Source organism: Ranitomeya imitator, chromosome 1, assembly GCF_032444005.1.
Source record: "Ranitomeya imitator isolate aRanImi1 chromosome 1, aRanImi1.pri, whole genome shotgun sequence".
Classification (NCBI taxonomy): domain Eukaryota; kingdom Metazoa; phylum Chordata; class Amphibia; order Anura; family Dendrobatidae; genus Ranitomeya; species Ranitomeya imitator.
The window spans coordinates 737,026,807-737,049,451 of record NC_091282.1 but is presented as its reverse complement, the minus strand read 5'-3'; the positions used below and the strand labels follow the sequence as shown (position 1 = coordinate 737,049,451).

The 22,645-nt window shown below is 45.7% G+C and overlaps 1 protein-coding gene across 4 annotated transcripts in view; it reads right to left on the bottom strand.

Annotated features, from left to right (window-relative positions):
* Positions 1 to 22,645, bottom strand: part of SNAPC1 (small nuclear RNA activating complex polypeptide 1) — a 49,550-nt gene that overhangs the window by 10,807 nt on the left and 16,098 nt on the right. For all 4 annotated transcript variants that reach the window (XM_069733709.1, XM_069733737.1, XM_069733719.1 and 1 more), the window contains exons 5-10: positions 20,183 to 20,323; positions 18,052 to 18,156; positions 17,595 to 17,753; positions 16,853 to 16,906; positions 3,721 to 3,783; positions 1,777 to 1,918 (exon numbers count right to left, since the gene is read on the bottom strand). In XM_069733709.1, the coding sequence (XP_069589810.1) occupies positions 1,777 to 1,918; positions 3,721 to 3,783; positions 16,853 to 16,906; positions 17,595 to 17,753; positions 18,052 to 18,156; positions 20,183 to 20,323 (664 nt within the window). The remainder of the gene's footprint in view (positions 1 to 1,776; positions 1,919 to 3,720; positions 3,784 to 16,852; positions 16,907 to 17,594; positions 17,754 to 18,051; positions 18,157 to 20,182; positions 20,324 to 22,645) is intronic.

Here is a 22,645-nt window from a genome sequence, read left to right as displayed (position 1 = left end):
AACAAATATGTAAAAAATATTAAACAATGATCAAGTACACATAACAGATGAAAGCAAAAAACGGTTTGAAGGTATGAATGAAACCACAATATTGGGAATGATCAATAACATTTTTATTACCTTAGAGAGACCAAAAAATAGACAAACAAGATAAAAAACACAAGACTAAAAGACAGGATATAAAATATACTCAATTAAAAATGGAAACAGAACGGTATACACAGCACTATTAGTTTATAAATATATAACAATCATAGATTTATCACAAACTTAATAGTGCTGTGTATACCGCTCTGCCTCCTTTTTAAATTTTCTGTGTACATTTTATGTAATGTCTTTCAGTCTTGTGTTATCTTGTTTGTCTATTTTTTGGTGTCTCAAATATAATAAAATGTTATTGCTCATTACCAATATTGTGGTTTCATTCATACCTTTCAAGTAGTTTTTGTTATTCTAGTAAGCCTGCCAGGCATGATTACTATGCTATCTACAGGCAAAATATCACATCTGCAGGTAAATAGCGTTTTGGCGGCAACAAGTTCCCTAAAAACCCTTGAAAATAGAGAGGGTTTACTTTTCATCTCTTACATTTTTTGCTAGGAGATGACTGACAGGTGATATTTCACATTCATTTTTCACTACTGCAGATAGAGAAGATGGGGGGAGGCTCCTGCTGCAGACAGAGCAGATGGGGGAAGCTCCTGCTGCAGACCTAGCAGATGGGGTGGAGGTTCCTACTGCAAATAGAGAAGATGGGGAGGATCCTGCTGCAGATAAAGCAGATGGGGGAAGGCTCCGGTGGCAAATAGAACAGATGGGGGGATGCTCCTGTGGCAAATAGAACAGATAAGGGGAGGCTCTTGTGGCAAACAGAGCAGATGGGGGGAGGCTCCTGTGGCAAATAGAACAGATAAAGGGAGACTCTTGTGGCAAAGAGCAGATGGGGGGGAGGCTCCTGTGGCAAAGAGCAGATGGGGGGAGGCTCCTGTGGCAAATAAGGAAGGCTTCTGCTGCAGCCAGTTGTCTTACAGTATCACATAGAGCAATGAAGAAGGACTTAGTTATAAAAGGAAAGAGATAGGGATGGGACATGCACCAAAAAAAAAAAAAAAAAACCCTCAACACTTTAAAAAAAAAGTATATAAAAAGTGATTCTCATTTTGCATGACATACAGTATTAAAGGGGATGTCAACTACATAATTATCATTTGTTAAAGGGTAACTATTAAGCCTACACACTTTTTTTTTGCTAACATACCTATCACACCGGCGTTGCTCCTGTTTTCTGCTACCAGCAACCTATGCTTCTATCATATAGATGGAGTGATGACGCTGCAGTCGATCAGTGGGCGTCAGTTTGCTGCGGCAGTCAAGCAACAATCCTTGCCTAGTGGGGAACACTGGCAGCAGAATAGAGGAGCGATGCCAGTCTGGTAGGTGAATGTGGATGTTATTTAACATTTGCACCACGCGGAGGCCTTTAATAAAAGTGCTTTAACATTGTTGACGACCCTGTTTAACATTTCTCTTTTCCAGTAAAACAGAATTAAATTTTCTGCTATGTTCCCATTACCATGGTAGATGCTCAGATAGTAAGCACAATGCAGCTGGTGAGGAGGCACCAGAGCTGTCACAATCACCGTGGCCATGAATGGAGAAGAAATGGACACATGGCTCAACACCTGCACAGGATAAGTAAGAGGAGCGATTCTATGTCGTGTGATACGCGACCTACAGAACAGAACCAGAAGACGTTTCCGGCAGAGGAAAGTTTACCTTTCTTGGCTGCTTCTCGCTCAGCCCTCTTCCTGGCTCGACTTCGTCTCGTCCTTTCTGCTCTGGTGACCGGCAAACATACTCCAGCCTCGGCAGACGACGTCAGCATCTCCACCTGCCGGTGACGTCTGGATTTGACAGCCTGTATGTACGAAGTTATGGAAATCAAGACTGTGTCTAAACATCTGAAACTCTTGCTTCAACCAAATAAAGATGATTTTTTTTCCCATCAATGAGTCAGTAATTACATTTTTCGTTATGCTTTTCAAAATCTCTGCATGCTGTTATTTAATAGGAATTGTCACTGCTCACTCCCAGGGAATGAAAACCTGTCCAGGTCATGTCTCATGTATGCCTGCCTAATATTCTGTTGATCCTGCTTGTGCCACAAAAAGAGGCGTGGACTCCACAAGACCTTTGAAAATATCCTGTGCTAATGGCACCAAGCCATTAACAGCAGTAATCCTGGAGGTTGCAAGGTTAGGCCTCCCATGGATCAGGTTTGGAGACAAGTCATCACCTTGATCACTTTGTCAGGTTCTTCTAATCCGTCCTGAATAATTTTCAGTGTGACAGAGGCGTTATCCTGCGGAAGGAGGCCGTCACCATTAAGTGATAATGCTGCCATGAAGAGGGGGCACTTGGTCTGTGCAATATTGGGTAGGTGGTATATGTCAAAGTAACATCCACATGATGCCAATACCCAAAAGTTGCCCAGACCATCACACTGCCTCCATCAACTGGTCTTCTTCCCATACAGCCTTGTTGCGATCTCCTCCCCAGGTAAGTGATGCACATGTACCAGGATGTCCACATGATGTAAATGAAAATGAGATTCCCCAAGCCACCTGCTTCCACAGCTCCATGGTCCAGTTCTGCTACTCACGCACTCATCATAAGTGCTTTAGGTGCTGGGCAGGGGTCTATACGGCCTCTCTGTCCCCTGAAATAGAAATGAAAAAACGTGCTGGGATAAGGTGTTATCTGAGCATGCTCGGTCGCTAACAGTCTTCTGCGTGCTTGAGTCCCCGCGGCTGCATGTCTCATGGCTGTTAGATAGCTGCAACACATGCAAGAATTGTCTAACAAACAGGCAATCCCTGCATGTGTGGCACCTGTCGAAGTCGTGAGACATGCAGCCACAGGGAACATAGTATTCGAGCACGCTGAAGATGTTCTATCAGCACCCGAGCATGCTTACATAACTTATCTGAGCACATTAATTTATCCCTATTAATTAGCTCTTGCACAAGCATCGCCTAAGAGAGGCAGATACTAGAGATGAACAAATCTGGTGAGATTGAAATTCGGGAGAATCGCTATAATTAGACAAGTAAATTCAATTTTCCCTGAAACTATTTGATGTGAACTGAATATTCCTCATTGGGCTCTGGGTCCCCCACTGCATAATAAACATAGAATGTGTCATTTTTTTGTATTTATTTTATCCTCAGTTGCGCACATCCTCTTCCATCTGCTTGACTCTGAGCTGGGATTTATGGCACTGATTAGGCCTCTGACCGCTTCTGGAGAATCTGAACTATTGTAAAATTCAAGGAGAATAAATTTCTCTATACGAACAAGTTTTCTCATCTCTAATAGCTACCCAATAGCTCAATATCCATCGCTTTAGCCAGCATTGCAACATGACCGGTGACAAATGCCAAGCCAGAAACTCATCTAAGCAAAGCATGTTTCAGCATGTTTGCCCCTCATCAGCTGGGAGCCGAGTACAATATGGAGAAAGTCTGACTTCTCCATTACTCCTAGAAATAAATAGCTTTTCGAGGAGGGATTAGGAGAGGATCTGCTTTGTAAACACCTCCATGTGAACATCAGCTGACAGGTAATGGTGACACCAGACAGAAAATGATACTATGGTGCGTTGGGGCGTACTAGTGCAATTTCCGACATGGTGCATTAATCTCAGATATTTTCACTTACCTGTGTTACTGCAGAATAGGTTTTGGACTTTATATGTGCCAAATGCCTTGCTCTTTCTGAACCCTAAAATATCAATATAAGAAAAAAAGGGGGAATATTAGATGTTAAGTAAATGGGATAAAGGTCTCATTCAGGCAGCAAAAACAAAGATGGATGGGAACATCCGTATCACAGCCTCATTTCAAGTCTACCGACCTACACACAATATAGATCCCAGTGACGCCCTCAGTTCAGGTAACAACCCTTGCAGACATAATACGCATACTTGAATGCGCCCACATTATTGCCTTCTCAACAACAAAAAAAAAAAGGCTATGGAAAACTCGCACAGAAATTTTGTTTATGTTCAATAGCTACCTAAAAGCAAAGCAGAGCAACTTTTCTAAAGAGTCTTCATTCACATTTTCTACTGCAGTGTCCGTAAGTCCTTTGTCTGGCTGAACAATGTGCAAAAATATAACAAATCCATCAGAACTCCTGCCCCCAACAGCTTTCTCTGCTCTCCTCCTCTCTTGGTCTTAGAAGGGACAGGGAGGAATGAGTGTACAGTGTCAGTAGGGAAAAAGGGCTATACTAAAGGAGGAAAGTAAACAAAGAGGAAATAAGTGCAGGTTAGAAGCTGTGCTGATATGAGCTATTGAAGACAGCAGGACCCTGGATACACACAGTTCTCACATCCAGCCTATATTACATTGAGGGACACTGCCACTGGGAAAAAAAATGAAACTTGGATTGGGTTGCATATCAGAAGATCAGAAAACGAATGAGTATTGCAAACTGAACCTCAGTGGATACCATTAGTTAATAACATTGCAATAGCGTGACAGCGAGATCTGGGAGAGCTCCCCAAGTTGTCAGAACAATCACACAATTGACTGATGATTGATGGACTATGCAATGGCTACTATTGCTGCCAGGCAGGTTGTTGGGTGCTTTTACAGTGAACGTATAGTAAATATATATATCACCACTAGTGATGAGTGAACATGTTCGGATAACGTCTTATACGAGCATCTGGGAGTGCTTGTACATTATGTTCGAGTCCCTGCGGCTGCATGACTTGCAGCTGTTAGACAGCCTGAAAACACAAGGGGACTGCCCAACAGCCGCAAATCATGCAGCCACAGAAACTGGAACATAATAAAGGAGCAAGCCCACATGCTCACTCATCAATAATCATCGCCAATCCTGTATTACAAGCTGATTGGAAGCCCGATACTGGTAACGTTTAGCCTCACGAGGCTTCAGGGGTGCAATTTATAGAGCAAGAGGAAAGAAGCTATTAAATATATATTTAATCCAACAATTAGGCAATGCTTCTAAAAATATACAAGAGATGTTACAACGCGGACAATACAGTATATACAGTCACAAAAATAAAATGGATAAACAAAAGTAAGTTACTAGACCTGTTGTCATAAGAATGGAGCAGATCTATTTATTTCGTTTAGTAAATGGCGCAGTCCTTACAGAACTGAACATGGGTTCTAGAACAGAACCTGCTTTTATCAGGTACCAGCGGTGCCCACCTTTCTCCCCTCATGAACTTCAGATGGGGGCTGGTAAATAAGATGTGAGGTCAGGTACCAAAAATTATGAAATCCCTGATTTTGAAGGATATCTAGCCCCCTCAGGCAAGAGATATAAACGCCATACTTCCTATCAGGATTTTAGTTTTCTATACATAAGAGACATGGCATATACAATTTTATCCACCTGTCTGATATTAATTTTGGCCTAATAGGCAGGCCGCACAGTCATGCCAGTAAATTGCATTTGGTACAGTGTCACGATGCCTTAAAATATCTCTCCCATATCTATAGAACTTATTCCTGTCACAATAAAAAACAATATTCATATCTGGTACAAGGGCTGAGAAAAGTCTTCCTGGCTTCAAAAGGGACATAAAGTGTCACACAAACCTATTTCATATTCATACTGACCATGCTGGGATATAGGGATTTTTGTGTACTCACCGTAAAATCCTTTTCTCCGAGCCATTCATTGGGGGACACAGACCATGGGGTGTATGCTGCTGCCACCAGGAGGCTGACACTAAGTAATACAAAGAAAGTTAGCTCCTCCCCTGCAGTATACACCCTCCTGCTGGATCCCAGCTAACCAGTTCGGTGCAAAAGCAGTAGGAGATCAATAGCAACATATAAGCGTATAGCATGTCACATTATATATGAGAGTATAACATATCAAAAGATAAAAACAAAGCATAAGCTAATAACAGGGTGGGAGCTGTGTCCCCCAATGAATGGCTCGGAGAAAAGGATTTTACGGTGAGTACACAAAAATCCCTATTTCTCCTTCGCCTCATTGGGGGACACAGACCATGGGACGTCCCAAAGCAGTCCCTGGATGGGGACAACATCAGATCAGGCCGTGTAACCGCTACTTACAGGTACGCCACCGCGGCCTGCAAAGTCCGCCTGCCCAGACTCACATCTGTGGAAGTATGTGAATAATAGTGCTTCAAGAATGCATGCGGACTGGAGGAATTTGCAAGCTTGCGGTCGTGCTTGCCGACGTCTGGTGCCTAGAGCCCTCAGACAGGGAAATAGGCTGACATCTAGCCTGGAAGGACTCCTGGATGGAGAAAAGAATCCACCAGGCTAACATGGTCGAAGAAACGGCTAAACCCTTCCTGCGACCGTCAGGAAGCCTACTTACCATCGAGAAACCCAAGTAAAGTGTCCAACCTTTGGAAGGACACCGTCCTCGATACGTACCCACTCGGAGCACTCACTTCTTTCAGATTTTGGAGAACCCATTCCGTTTTGTGGACTGGAGCCGAAAGAGATGAGAGGACGATGCCCCTGCAACAGTGGGAATACAATACCACCTTGGCAACGAGGGAAGGGGATGGCTTGAGGGCAACCTTGCCTTGATGGTAATAAGGAAAAAAGACAAAGAACAGAACGTCGAGTTCTGAAGACTCATCAGGAGGACAAGAACGCAGAGAAAGAAGGGAAGTGACCTTCCCTGATAGTAAAGTCTGTCCGGAACAAAAAAGGAGTCCACTGTAAGATGCCCAGGACCATTAAGGTCCCACGGATCTAACGGTACGCGGTAGGGAAGAACTACAGGTTAAGGCTCCCTGCGAGAAAGACCATATTTCCAGTTTTGTCGCAATAAGACGGAAAAATACTAGAACCGCAAGCGAGAAAACCTGACATGGTCAGTGCGGGTCTCCCGGGATCACTGGGGCCCTTCCTGCTTCCGAAAAGATCTCAGACGTAGTGGAAGAGGGGTTATAGAAAATTGGTACCATGGAAGAACAGAGCATGCACTGCGATGGTCCTGGATCTCGAGGCCAAACCATGAACTGGAGTACATTGGCGTTCAGCTTGGACGCCATCTGACCTACATCTGGAGTACTCCAGTGAAGGCAGATCCGATGGAAGACTTCCGAGTGAAGTTCCCACTCACTTGAGGAGAAAACCCTGACGGCTGAATATGTCTGCCGCCCAGTGTTCTACTCCAGGGATATGTACTGTTGAGATCACCGAATGATAGAACTCGGCTCATCAGAGAGTGCGAGGTACCTTGGCCATGGCGCTTGACTGTGGGTACTTGCTAGATGGTTAACGTGTGGCACAGCCGTGGCATTATCCAACTGAAGACCCGCCTAAAGGCAGTGGACCTGCTGTAGGATTAGTCGTACCATTCAGATCTCCAGAGAAATGATCGGGAGAAGAAGACTGGCATTGGTATTCCCTACTAACCATTGGACCAGGAGAAGGCTCTGGACGAGGAAGGAGCTCAGAGACTACCCTTTGAAAGCCTGATTGACTTGCAGAAAACGAGCGCAGCGAAGGAAACTGCTTCCATTGTCGACTTTTTCCTCAGAACCCTCCTAGCGAATTGAATGAACCGAGGGAATGAGTGATCAAGTGCAGAAGCTCTCTGTTGAAGGGCCACGACCTTGACTCGAGAGAGAATAACCATCCTTCTTGGGCAGGATCATCCTCAAAGAGGATCTGCTGGACTGGGAATGAGGAAAAAAACTTGTCTAAGTTTAGCTGCAAGCCCAGTTGAGAGGGTATTGCAAGTGATATAGACGACTCAGCGTAGTCCTTGAAGAGCGGCTACAAAGTCGACCAAATAGGGCAGGACGACCATGCTTCTAGGGTGCAAGAAGCACATGACAACCGTCATGACCCTTGCGACCACTCTGGTGTGGTAGCCAGGCCGGAGGGCAAGGTCGTGACTTGAAAATGCTGTTGTTCGCGAATGGAAAGGCAAAGAGATTATTGTAGAGGGGAGAAATAGGCATGCGAGGGTAAGAATCCCGAATGTCGATGGATGCCAGAAAAGTCCACCTCTTTCTGTTGAAGTAATGGCTGAGCGGAGGAACTCCATCCGAAAAAGGGAGGACCTTGTCAAAGGTTGTTAGAAGTTTGAGGTCCAGGAATGGTGACGCTTTTCATTCCCTCCTTTTTGGAACCAAGATCCCTTAGATCTAGACTGTCCTGGACAATGCTTCCACTGCTGGTTGGGTCTCTAGAGGAGATACGATCCCTTGCTAGTCTCCCGCCCAGAAGATTTGATTGGCCAGCTATACTGTTGAAAATGAAGTAGTTAAGGTCTTTGACCAGGAGACTATTGGTCAAGCAACCCATGTGGCGGCTAAGGAATGGTAGAGCGCTGAACCCGAAACCACAAGACGGAACGAACTAGATTTGCTATCCGACCGTCTGTGGTATCTTAATTGATGATACATCGGGCAGGAATACTGGTAGGTATACCACAAGAAATTCTACCCGGATAGTCTGCCAAGTGGCAGAATGCGGGACTGCAACCAGCAGGTCTCTTGCCATCGTCGTGCAGAGTAGAAAATTAGGAACCCTCAATCCACCATCCTCTTAACAGGGACGTGGAGGGGAATCGTTCGCTTTCTTGCATCATCCGCTAAATAGTGGTGATACAAAGGGGGGGTGCTTGGACGCCAGAAATGTGTGCCTCCGTACATCCTCAGAGTTGAGGTCCCCGAGTGGACAGGGCAGGTTGTCTGGCGTTAGGCCTGGATGCAGAAGAGGATACATGGAGGCGACACTCTGTGTGCTCGTCTGTTGAAGGTGTGGGAGGAAATCGGTGCCCTTTAAAGGACCCATCGCCCATAAAAATCCGACCAGGTATGGCATCCTACTTAGAGGCTTCTGTCCAGTGCATCGCTCGTCAATTTGTTGATGGAGAGTCCCTCTTTCTCAGGAGCTCTGGCAATCCAAGGCAATATCCGATCCATATTCAGCATTGTTCTCAACAAATCATGGGGGAGAGATCAGGAAAAGAAAACTTCCATTTTCTAGAACCTGTACATTTTTCTAGAATACTGGCGGCCCCTGCTAGCCGACGGCTCCCATTATAGGAGAGGGAGCATGTTGAGTGCTCCAGAGTTCAGTTAGGGTGACCAGCTTAGGATTGATGATGTGCCCTTAAGACCAGTCAATACTGGTCATGCGCCTTTAAGACTAGGGAATACTGGTTATGTGCCTTAAAGACCAGGGAATACTGGCCTTGTGCCTTTAAGAGGAGGACATACTGTTCATGTGCCTTTAAAAGCAGGGCATGCTGGTCATGTGCCTTTAAGAACCAGGACATACTGGTCATGTGCCCTTAAAACCAGGGCATACTGGTCACGTGCCTTTAAGTCCAGGGCATACTGATCACGTGCCTCTAAGCTCAGGGCATACTTGTCGTGTTCCTTTAACCCTGCTGTTCTGTTGGTCAAAAATGACCGACTTTGAACTTCAATATTCTTTAAAATATTCAAGATGCGGCTCTGAAACCCGTGGCCGGCCGGCCGACCGACCCATCCTCATTTAAGTCAATCAACCACAAGTTTCAGAACCGCATCTTGAACACCCCAAAAAATACCAAAGTTCAAAATAGGTCTCCCCAGACCGAACAGAACAGCAGGGTTAAGACCAGGGCATACTGGTCATGTGCCTTTAAAAACCAGGGCATACTGGTCATGTGCCTTTAAAAACCAGGGCATACTGGACATGTGCCTTTAAGACCAGGGCATACTGGTCATGTGCCTTTAAAAACCAGGGCATACTGGTCATGTGCCTTTAAGACCAGGGAATACTGGTCACGTGCCTTTAACCCCTTCATGACCCAGCCTATTTTGACCTTAAAGACCTTGCCGTTTTTTGCAATTCTGACCAGTGTCCCTTTATGAGGTAATAACTCAGGAACGCTTCAATGGATCCTAGCGGTTCTGAGACTGTTTTTTCGTGACATATTGGGCTTTATGTTAGTGGTAAATTTAGGTCAATAAATTCTGTGTTTATTTGTGATAAAAACGGAAATTTGGCGAAAATTTTGAAAATTTCGCAATTTTCACATTTTGAATTTTTATTCTGTTAAACCAGAGAGTTATGTGACACAAAACATTTCCCACATGTCTACTTTACATCAGCACAATATTGGAAACAAAATTTTTTTTTGCTAGGAAGTTATAAGGGTTAAAATTTGACCAGCGATTTCTCATTTTTACAACGAAATTTACAAAACCATTATTTTTAGGGACCACCTCACATTTGAAGTCAGTTTGAGGGGTCTATATGGCTGAAAATACCCAAAAGTGACACCATTCTAAAAACTGCACCCCTCAAGGTGCACAAAACCACATTCAAGAAGTTTATTAACCCTTCAGGTGCTTCACAGCAGCCGAAGCAACATGGAAGGAAAAAATGAACATTTAACTTTTTAGTCACAAAAATGATTTTTCAGCAACAATTTTTTTATTTTCCCAATGGTAAAAGGAGAAACTGAACCACGAAAGTTGTTGTCCAATTTGTCCTGAGTACGCTGATAACTCATATGTGGGGGTAAACCACTGTTTGGGCGCACGGCAGGGCTTGGAAGGGAAGGAGCGCCATTTGACTTTTTGAATGAAAAATTGGCTGCACTCTTTAGCGGACACCATGTCACGTTTGGAGAGCCCCCGTGTGCCTAAAAATTGGAGCTCCCCCACAAGTGACCCCATTTTGGAAACTAGACGCCCCAAGGAGCTTATCTACATGCATAGTGAGCCCTTTAAACCCCCAGGTGCTTCACAAATTGATCCGTAAAAATGAAAAAGTACTTTTTTTTCACACAAAAATTCTTTTAGCCTCAATTTTTTCATTTTCACATGGACAACAGGATAAAATGGATCCTAAAATTTGTTGGGCAATTTCTCCTGAGTACATTGATACCTCACATGTGGAGGTAAACCACTGCTTGGGCACATGGTAAGGCTCAGAAGGGAAGGAGCGCCATTTGACTTTCTGAATGAAAAATTATCTCCATCGTTAGTGGACACCATGTCGCATTTGGAGAGACCCTGTGTGCCTAAACATTGGAGCTCCCCCACAAGTGACCCCATTTTGGAAACTGGACCCCCCAAGGAACTTATCTAGATGCCTAGTGAGCACTTTAAACCCTCAGGTGCTTCACAAATTGATCCGTAAAAATGAAAAAGTACTTTTTTTTCACAAAAAATTTATTTTCGCCTCAATTTTTTCATTTTCACATGGGCAATAGGATAAAATGGATCCTAAAATTTATTGAGCAATTTCTCCCGAGTACGCCGATACCTCATATGTGGGGGTAAACCACTGTTTGGGCACACGGCAGGGCTCGGAAGGGAAGGCGCGCCTTTTGACTTTTTGAATGGAAAATTAGCTCCAATTGTTAGCGGACACCATGTAGCGTTTGGAGAGCCCCTGTGTGCCTATGCATTGGAGCTCCCCCACAAGTGACCCCATTTTGGAAACTAGACCCCCCAAGGAACTTATCTAGATGCATACTGAGCACTTTGAACCCCCAGGTGCTTCACAGAAGTTTATAATGCAGAGCCATGAAAATAAAAAATAATTTTTCTTTTCTCAAAAATGATTTTTTAGCCTGGAATTTCCTATTTTGCCAATGGTAATAGGAGAAATTGGACCACAAATGTTGTTGTCCAGTTTGTCCTGAGTACGCAGATACCCCATATGTGGGGGTAAACCACTGTTTGGGTGCACGGCAGGGCTCGGAAGGGAAGGCACGCCATTTGGCTTTTTAAATGGAAAATTAGCTCCAATCGTTAGCGGACACCATGTCGCGTTTGGAGAGCCCCTGTGTGCCTAAACATTGGAGATCCCCCACAAATGACCCCATTTTGGAAACTAGACCCCCAAAGGAACTAATCTAGATGTGTGGTGAGCACTTTGAACCCTCAAGTGCTTCACTGAAGTTTATAACGCAGAGCCATGAAAATTTAAAAAAAAAATTCTTTTCTCAAAAATGATTTTTTAGCCCGCTATTTTTTATTTTCCCAAGGGTAACAGGAGAAATTTGACCCCAAAAGTTGTTGTCCAGTTTCTCCTGAGTACGCTGATACCCCATGTGTGGGGGTAAACCACTGTTTGGGCACACGTCGGGGCTCAGAAGGGAAGTAGTGACTTTTGAAATGCAGACTTTGATGGAATGCTCTGCGGGCGTCACGTTGCGTTTGCAGAGCCCCTGATGTGGCTAAACAGTAGAAACCCCCTACAAGTGACCCAGTAACACAGAGCCGTGAAAATAATAAATACGTTTTCTTTCCTCAAAAATAATTTTTTAGCCCAGAATTTTTTATTTTCCCAACGGTTACAGGAGAAATTGGACCACAAAAGTTGTTGTCCAGTTTCTCCTGAGGACGCTGATACCCCATGTGTGGGGGTAAACCACTGTTTGGGCACACGTCGGGGCTCAGAAGGGAAGTAGTGACTTTTGAAATGCAGACTTTGATGGAATGGTCTGCGGACGTCACGTTGCGTTTGCAGAGCCCCTGGTGTGCCTAAACAGTAGAAACCCCCCACAAGTGACCCCATTTTAGAAACTAGACCCCGCAAGGAACTTATCTAGATATGTGGTGAGCACTTTGAACCCCCAAGTGCTTCACAGACGTTTACAACGCAGAGCCGTGAAAATAAAAAATAATTTTTCTTTCCTCAAAAATGATGTTTTAGCAAGCATTTTTTTATTTTCACAAGGGTAACAGGAGAAATTGGACCCCAGTAATTGTTGCGCAGTTTGTCCTGAGTATGCTGGTACCCCATATGTGGGGGTAAACCACTGTTTGGGTGCACGTCGGGGCTCGGAATTGAGGGAGCACCATTTGACTTTATGAATACAAGATTGGCTGGAATCAATGGTGGCGCCATGTTGCGTTTGGAGACCCCTGATGTGCCTAAACAGTGGTACCCCCTCAATTCTAACTCCAACACTAACCCCAACACACCCCTAACCCTAATCCCAACTGTAGCCATAACCCTAATCACACCCCTAACCACAACCCTAATTCCAACCCTAACCCTAAGGCTATGTGCCCATGTTGCGGATTCGTGTGAGATTTTTCAGCATCATTTTTGAAAAATCCGCGGGTAAAGGGCACTGCGTTTTACCTGCGGATTTACCGTGGATTTCCAGTGTTTTTTGTGCGGATTTCACCTGTGGATTCCTATTGAGGAACAGGTGTAAAACGCTGCGGAATCCGCACAAAGAATTGACATGCTGCGGAAAATACAACGCAGCATTTCCGCGCGGTATTTTCCGCTCCATGGGCACAGCGGATTTGGTTTTCCATATGTTTACATGGAACTGCAAACCTGATGGAACACTGCTGCGGATCCGCAGCAAAATCCGCACCGTGTGCACATAGCCTAATTCTAAAGGTATGTGCACACGCTGCGGAAAACGCTGCAGATCCGCAGCAGTTTCCCATGAGTTTACAGTTCAATGTAAACCTATGGGAAACAAAAATCGCTGTGCACATGCTGCAGAAAAACTGCACGGAAACGCAGCGGTTTACATTCCGCAGCATGTCACTTATTTGTGCGGATTCCGCAGCGGTTTTACAACTGCTCCAATAGAAAATCGCAGTTGTAAAACCGCAGTGAAATGCGCAGAAAAACCACGGTAAATCCGCGATAAATCCACAGCGGTTTAGCACTGCGGATTTATCAAATCCGCAGCGGAAAAATCCGCAGAGGAACAGAATACGTGTGCACATACCGAAACCCTAACCCTATTCTAACCTTAGTGTAAAAAAAAAAAAAAAATTCTTTATTTTTTTTTTATTGTCCCTACCTATGGGGGTGACAAAGGGGGGGGGTCATTTACTATTTTTTTTTATTTTGATCACTGAGATATAACCTATCTCAGTGATCAAAACTCACTTTGGAACGAATCTGCCGGCCGGCAGATTCGGCGGGCGCACTGCACATGCGCCCGCCATTTTGGAAGATGGCGGCGCCCAGGAAAGAAGACGGACGGATCCCGGGAGGTAAGTATAAGGGGGGGGGGGGGGGGGAGATCAGGGCACGGGGGGAGCGTCGGAGCACGGGGGGGGGGGGGGGGGTGGATCGGAGCATGGGGGGGTGGATCGGAACACGGGGGGGGTGGATTGGAGCACGGGGTGGGGGATCGCTGTGCAGGGGGGGTGATCGGAGCGCGGGGGGTGTGATTGGAGCACGGGGGGAGCGGACAGGAGGACGGGGGAGCGGAGCACAGGACGGAGGGGAGCGGACCACAGATCGGGGGGCTGGGGGGGCGATCGGTGGGGTGGGGGGGGCACATAAGTGTTTCCAGCCATGGCCTATGATCTTGCAGCATCGGCCATGGCTGGATTGTAATATTTCACCAGTTTTATAGGTGAAATATTACAAATCGCTCTGATTGGCAGTTTCACTTTCAACAGCCAATCAGAGCGATCGTAGCCACGGGGGGGTGAAGCCACCCCCCCTGGGCTAAACTAGCACTCCCCCTGTCCCTGCAGATCGGGTGAAATTGGAATTAACCCTTTCACCCGGCCTGCAGGGACGCGATCTTTCTGTGACACAGCATATGCGTCACAGGTCGGATTGGCACCGACTTTCATGACGCATACGCTGTGTCACAGGTCGGGAAGGGGTTAAGGCCAGGGCATACTGGTCATGTGCCTTTAAGACCAGGAAATACTGGTCTCGTGCCTTTAAGACCAGGGCATACTGGTCACGTGCCTTTAAGACCAGGGCATGCTGGTCACGTGCCCTTAAGACCAGGGCATACTTGTCATGCGCCTTTAAGACCAGGAATACTGGTCATGTGCCTTTAAGACCAGGAATGCTGGTCATGCGCCCTTAAGACCAGGAATACTGGTCATGTGCCTTTAAGACCAGGAATGCTGGTCATGCGCCTTTAAGACCAGGAATGCTGGTCAAGACCGGGGCATTTTTTTAAGGATTATGCCAGAGGTGGAGCCCCTTGAGGGGAACTAGGTACTCTGGGAAGAGCCGGGATCGGCGGCAGCGTAGGCTCCTGAGCTCATTTGATTAAGTACTATGGGAAGTGACCGGCTTCTGCTGGTAATGTGCCCCTTTTAAACTAGGGAACCCTTAAGACCAGGGAATGCTGGTCATGTGTTTATTAAAAAGCCATGGAAAGCTGGGGATGCACCTATAAGCCCAGCGAATACTGGGCATGAGTCTTTAAGACCAGGGAATGAGGTCATGAACCTTTAAGACCCGTGCCTTTAAGACCGGAGCTTGCAGGACAACCAGAGATTGCAGGTCTTAAGTATTTAAAACAAGGAACGCTAGTCCCTTAATGCTGCCGGGGTGCGTGCGGGGGAGGGGTTGCGGGGGAGGGGTGTGATTCACCTTACCGAGATTCTGAGTCCCCCGTCTGGAATAGCGCTGACTTCAGCGCTGAAAACCGCCGGCAGCAGCCCCTTCCAGATGAACTAGGGACCGGAAATGGCAGGAGGAAGAAGATGGCCGCCGAGATCTCGTCTTGAATGAGAAGCGCCTGAATAGGGGGGCGGAGCCGCTAGAATGATGCAAGCGGTGGGCGGGGCTTCCCGGGATGCGGCCTAAACAGGGCCGAAGCCGGGGACTAAATTTATGGATTCGGCTGGCGCGCACCCGCGGACAGTAGAGAAATGTGCCGCGAAGCTCTGTGGGGACCCTGCCGCTGTGGAGCCCTCCTATGACCGCCGGAAAAGACAACTCCTCACGGTGCACTTACCCCGATATGAAGGGGATGGCAGATGCTGCAGGTAGGAGCTGTGCCTGGGGTAGATAAGACGGTGCAGGGTTGGGGAGCCTCCTTCCATCATCCGCTTTTTCAGTGGTGATGCAGTGGGGGCTGCTCGGACGCCACGCTGGAAGGTGCCTCTGTACAGCCGAGGGTAAAACCTGGTGGGCAGGGCTGAATGTCCGGCAATAGGCCTGGCTGCAGAAGAGGATACTGGAGGTGACACTTCAGTGCTCGTCTGATAAGGGAGGGGGGAGATCGGTGCCCTAGAAGGGGCCCGTCGCCCCTAGAATCAGCTCAGGCAGTGGCTTCCCACGTCGCAGGAGAGGATACGGAGAGGTAAAACTCCCGTGCTCGCCTGTTGTTGGTTCGGGGGAGATCGGAACATGAAAGAATCCGTCGCCCCCTTCGTCCGTTGTAAAAGGTTAAAGTAAAAAGAGTCCTTTGGGTCTGAATAGCAGACCCGTCCGTGTGCCTCCTACGGACACTAAGCAAGAACTGGTTAGCTGGGAGCCAGCAGGACAGTGTATACTGCAGGGGAGGAGATCACTTTCTTTGTATTACTTAGTGTCAGCCTCCTAGTGGCAGCAGCATACACCCACGGGCTGTGTCCCCCAATGAGGCGAAGGAGAAAACATGTTATCTGAGCATGCTCGGGTGTTATCCGAGTATTTTGGGCGTGCTCAGATAATATTTTCGAGTCCCTGCAGCTGCGTGTTTTGCAATGCCAGACAGCCAAAAAACATGCGGGCATTGCCTAAGAAACAGGCAATCACTGCATGTGTTGTGGCTGTCATCCGCCAGAGAACACGCAGCTGCAGGGACTAGAAATTATTATCTGAGCACGCCCAAGATACTCGGATAACACCCGAGCATGCTCAGATAACAGGTAATCCAACAAGTTCACTCATCACTAATTATCAGCTCTTCTTTCCACGGCCCCGATTGATAATTCATAGTGAAGCCAAACTCATGGTAGATATGAGGGTGTCAATGTGTAAACATAATTTTTCCAAAGTCAAAAGGTGTCCATAGTCTTGAAGCCCTTTCTTTGAAAAACCTTGTGTAGTATGGATGAAGCAGTACTACTGACCTCGGATTCTTGAGAAGTACCTTCCTGCTCATCATCAGTATGGGTTCTTGGTGCCTTATAAAAAAAAAAAAAAAAAAAAAAAGACCCTGTGAGTCAAACATTCATGGTTCATTTGTGTGGTGGGACCGAAGCAGTGTGTACGCCTCACTGACTAGCAGAATGCACCCTTATCAGATATCTAAGGTGGGCACTCAAAAACACGCGCTCAGCTCGGCGATCGCCATGTAAGGAAGTGAACGTGTCTGCAACTTCTCCTAGTGATTGCAGAAAGCCAATGTCCTTTTCAGGGGGTTCCGGTCTGAAACACACCTGAAAAGGTGCATTAAAAACACTCGAAAGATTGAACATATGCATTTCTATGTCAAAACGACTCGCTGTTCATATGTTCAGTCTTTTAACCGCTTCACAAGTAGCAAAGAGGCTCCTGACCAGTCTTCTGGTGTTTTCCACTTGGAAAGCCTATGGGGAGGCCAGAAAGGAAAATGCTCCAAAAAAAAAAATGCCAGCATTTCCTAAAGGAGGTTCGCCCGGGTTTTAAAGGCATGGTGTGCACATTCCCTTATGTGTAAAGATTTTGCTTTCACAAAAGCCAATTTAAAACAGAAAGATAAACTGCCTCAGACATTCCACCAAACGTTCTACTTTTTTTTGTGGTGGTGGCACGTGCTGTCAGAAGTACTTAGATCCGACAACGTCCATGCAGATAACACTTCAGTGTAGGATGCTGTATTTTCTCGCTCACCCTTTTTTCTTGCTTCCAGAACTGATAACCTTCGAGTAAAGATTGTAGGCTATCCGTAACATCTTCTTTGATCAAATTCAGCGTCTTATTCGGCTGGGATTTACCAGAAGAAAGATTACATTTCGTTTTCTGGTAGTGCTCTTGAATATTCATGATTTCCTAAAAAAAAAAAAAAAACTCCAAACACGTATACACAGCTAAATCCAAACATGTGGGTCACTTACAAGTCTATGGGTGCAAAATAAGCAGCGAAGGGAGCAGCAGATAGCCTGACGAAAATCCCTAAAACTATATGCCATACAGCCAAATAGGAAAGTGCATTGGCATGGAGGGTACCCAAAGGATGCCATGAGGACCCCTGGGGCATACGCTGAAGCTGGGCATTGCATACTACTTTACTGACGCAAACCCAATACAAAAGAGGAAAGGATATTAATATAGAAAAAAACAAAGTTACCTCCAATGATTCGAACGTTATCAAGTCAGCTACTCTGTCGTTTTTCTCCAGAAACTCCTCCTTGCTCACTTCGGGCTGTATGCTCTTCTGTGACTTAAAAGTCAGCTGTAAAAAGGCCATAAAATGGTGTCAATGCCATAAAATGCTGTGCTAAGCTTTCCTATACAGCTCTCTGCTTTCACACTTCCGGACCCTTAGACCGTCTCCGGATTCAAACTCAATAGCCAGGTGCAGAGATGGTCCGCTGGTCTCCTGACCCGATAAATGTGACATATGATGATCAGGTCTGGAAATCGCAGTCCATAGACGTGAACGTGTGAATTCGGCCTTAGGAAAAAGGTAGCCTGGTGCATACCGTCTTGACGGAGCCATAATGGTGCTTCTTATAGTGTGTCAGATAAATGGGGGCCTTGGGCTAAATTGAACTTACGAGCCAAAGTCTTTTCTTGGCGCATAAAAAGAATGTGGTCACATAGCCCCGTGTCACTACAGCCTTGAAATCATGGAAAAAGGAAGGACTTGGTGAGCCACACTAAAGGTACCTTCACACATAACGATTTCTTTAACGATATCGTTGCTTTTTGTGACGTAGCAACGATATCGTTAACTAAACCGTCATGCGTGACAGCGACCAACGATCAGGCCCCTGCTGGGAGATCGTTGGTCGCTGGGAGTGATCAGGACCTTTTTTTTGGTCGCTGATCACCCGCTGTCATCGCTGAATCGGCGTGTGTGACGCCGATCCAGCGATGTGTTCACTGGTAACCAGACGCCGGGGGACGTGACAGACAACGGAATGTGAGTATGTACTATTTTTTTTTTTTTTAACTTTTACAATGGTAACCAGGGTAAATATTTACCCTGGTTACCCGGGGACTTCGGCATCGTTGAAGACAGTTTCAACGATGCCGAAGTCGTTGGTCCCTGGAGAGAGCGGTCTGTGTGACAGCTCCCCAGCGACCACACAACGACTTACCAACGATCACGGCCAGGTCGTATCGCTGGTCGTGATCGTTGGTAAGTCGTTTAGTGTAAAGGTACCTTAATACCTAAAAGGCAGTGGGGTGCTGAATTCCAAATGTTACTACTTGGATAGTAAATGTAGGTAGTACAGAAAGCAGCAATGGACACCAAACGCCCCACAGATCTGCATTATGGTATTGCACTCTGTTCACGCTCATTCTCTCTACCAGTCTTCACTGAAGTACTATCATTATGTCCATTTATTTAAAAAGAAAAAAACGACAGGTAAGGCATCATTACAGAAAAATCAGGACAACCCCCCCCCTCTTTTTATTTTTTTTTAACAAAAGCTATCCCAGCGATTAGACGACTTAAGGGACCAGCTTCCAATATTCCCATAGCAGCATGGTGAATGCGTGCTGGCCAGATACACCATAAAAAGGATCCTGAGAGGGGGACGCAGCCCACAGGATTATGTCCATAGGATGACACAGGTAAAGCATGGTGCCCATTTATATTAATAGCACTAGCTGTAAGACACCCGAGGAGGGGTCTCTATAGCAGGAGACTCTCTGCAGCCACTCTTCACTCTGGCTGTATCCCCCCAGTTAGGGTCTTCATTAGTGATGAGCGAGTATACTCGTTACTCGAGATTTCTCGAGCACGCTCGGGTGTCCTCCGAGTACTTTTTAGTGCTCGGAGATTAATTTTTCTTGCCGCAGCTGAATGATTTACATCTGTTAGCCAGCATAACTACATGTGGGGATTCCCTAGCAACCAGGCAACCCCCACATGTACTTATGCTGGCTAAAAGATGTAATTCATTCAGCTGCGGTGCTAAAAACTAAAACTACGAGCACTAAAAAATACTCAGAGGACCCCCGAGCATGCTCGAGAAATCTCGAGTAACGAGTATATTTGCTCATCACTAGTCTTCATCTAGTACTTTTGGGATCACCTTATTTTCTATACAAAATGTAGGTCAGTAAACCACAAGAAGATGGGGATGGCTCCTTACACTCATTGTGATTTCTCTGGGATTACAGCTGTCAGATGCCTCAATAACTCATTTCCACTGGATCAATAGCCAACCACGAAGAACGCGAGTGTCTAATACAGATGTAATGCGCGATTATACTGATAACACATCCCCCTGCCTCGGACTTACCATGGTGGGCATCGCCGTGAAATAAAAGGCCCGCATGCGACGCATCTGTCTGAAGATGTACACGGCGTCTAAATGCTGCGCGCTGATTAACTCTTGATGAAGATGCTCTACATCCGCCCAGTCCTTCAGGGATAGACGTATCTGCACGAGATCAAAGGGGAAGGTCATACCTTCTGTCTAATCCAAAACAAAAGCTTTATAGTGTACTAGCTGAAGAGCCCAGCATTGCCTGGGCATAGTAAATATCTGTGGTTAGTTATAGCACCTCACTTCTCTTATTTTCCCATCACACCTCTCATTTTCCCAATCACATCTCTCATTTTCTCCCTCACACCTCTCATTTTCTCCCTCACTCCTCTCATTCCCCCCTAACACTTGTCATTTCGACCTCACATCTGTCATTTTCCGATCACTCCACTATTTTCCCTCGCTCCTCTCATTTTGCACTCACACCTTTTCATTTTCACCTCACACCCCTCATTTTCACCTCAGTATATACATGTTTGCATCTCCCTAATATATAGTATACACCTGTATGTCATCTCCTGTATATGGTATATACCTGCTGTGTGTCATCTCCCCTGTATATAGTATATACCTGTATGTCATCTTCTATATATAGTATATACCTGTATGTCATCTTCTATATATAGTATATACCTGTATGTCATCTCTCCTGTATATAGTATATACCTGTGTGTCATCTCCTCCTGTATATAGTATATATCTGTGTGTCATCGTCTCCTGTATATAGTATATACCTGTGTGTCATCTCCTCCTGTATATAGTACATACTTGTAGGTCATCTCCTCCTGTATATAGTATATACCTGTGTGTCATCTCTCCTGTATATAGTATATATCTGTGCGTCATCGCCTCCTGTATATAGTATATATCTGTGTGTCATCGTCTCCTGTATATAGTATATACCTGTGTGTCATCTCCTCCTGTATATAGTATATACGTGTCTCATCTCCTCCTGTATATAGTATATACCGGTGTGTCATCTCCTCCTGTATATAGTATATACCTGTGTCATCTCCTCCTCTATATAGTATATACCTGTGTCATCTCCTCCTCTATATAGTATATACCTGTGTCATCTCCTCCTCTATATAGTATATACCTGTGTGTCATCTCTCCTGTATATAGTATATATCTGTGTGTCATCTCCTCCTGTATTAGACCTCGTTCACACGTTATTTGGTCAGTATTTTTACCTCAGTATTTGTAAGCTAAATTGGCAGCCTGATAAATCCCCAGCCAACAAGAAGCCCTCCCCCTGGCAGTATATATTAGCTCACACATACACACAATAGACAGGTCATGTGACTGACAGCTGCCGTATTTCCTATATGGTACATTTGTTGCTCTTGTAGTTTGTCTGCTTATTAATCAGATTTTTATTTTTGAAGGATAATACCAGACTTGTGTGTGTTTTAGGGCGAGTTTCATGTGTCAAGTTGTGTGTGTTGAGTTGTGTGTGGTGACATGCATGTAGCGACTTTTGTGAGATGAGTTTTGTGTGGCAACATGCGTGTAGCAACTTTTTGTGTGTCGAGTTGCATGTGACAGGTTAGTGTAGCAAGTTGTGTGCAGCAAGTTTTGCGCATGGCGAGTTTTGCGCGTGGTGAGTTTTATGTCTGGTGCCTTTTGAGTATGTGCAAGTTTTGTGTGAGGCAACTTTTGCATGTGTTGCAAATTTTGTGCATGTGACAATTTTTCCACGTGTGCAAGTTTTGCGTGTGGCGAGTTTTCCATGAGGTGAGTTTTGCACTTGTGGCGAGTTTTGCGTGAGCCTAGTTTTTGCATGTGGTGAGTTTTGCGCGTGGCGAGTTTTGAGCGGCGACTTTTGTGTTTCGACTTTTATGTGGCGAGGTTGGTGTATGTGTGGTGAAATGTGTGCTGAGGGTGGTATATGTGTTCAAGCACGTGGTAGTGTGTGGTGCATTTTGTGTGTGTGTTCATATCCCCATGTGTGGCGAGTATCTCATGTCGGGGCCCCACCTTAGCAACTGATCGGTATATACTCTTTTGCGCCATCGCTCTCATTCTTTAAGTCCCCCTTGTTCACATCTGGCAGCTGTCAATTTGCCTCCAACACTTTTCCTTTCACTTTTCCCCATTATGTAGATAGGGGAAAAATAGTTTGGTGAATTGGAAAGCGCGGAGTTAAAATTTCGCCTCACAATATAGCCTACGACGCTCTCGGGGTCCAGACGTGTGACTGTGCAAAATTTTGTGGCTGTAGCTGCGACGGTGCAGATGCCAATCCCGGACATACACACATACATACACACACACACACACACACACATTCAGCTTTATATAGTAGATGTAAAGGGACCCTCCACCCTGATACTGAAGGACTACACATACATAGTCGCCCTGTCTGGTGCCCTCCGATCCGAGTAGGAGGAGCAGCCGATCCGAGCAGGAGGCAAACATAGGGCATCAGATATA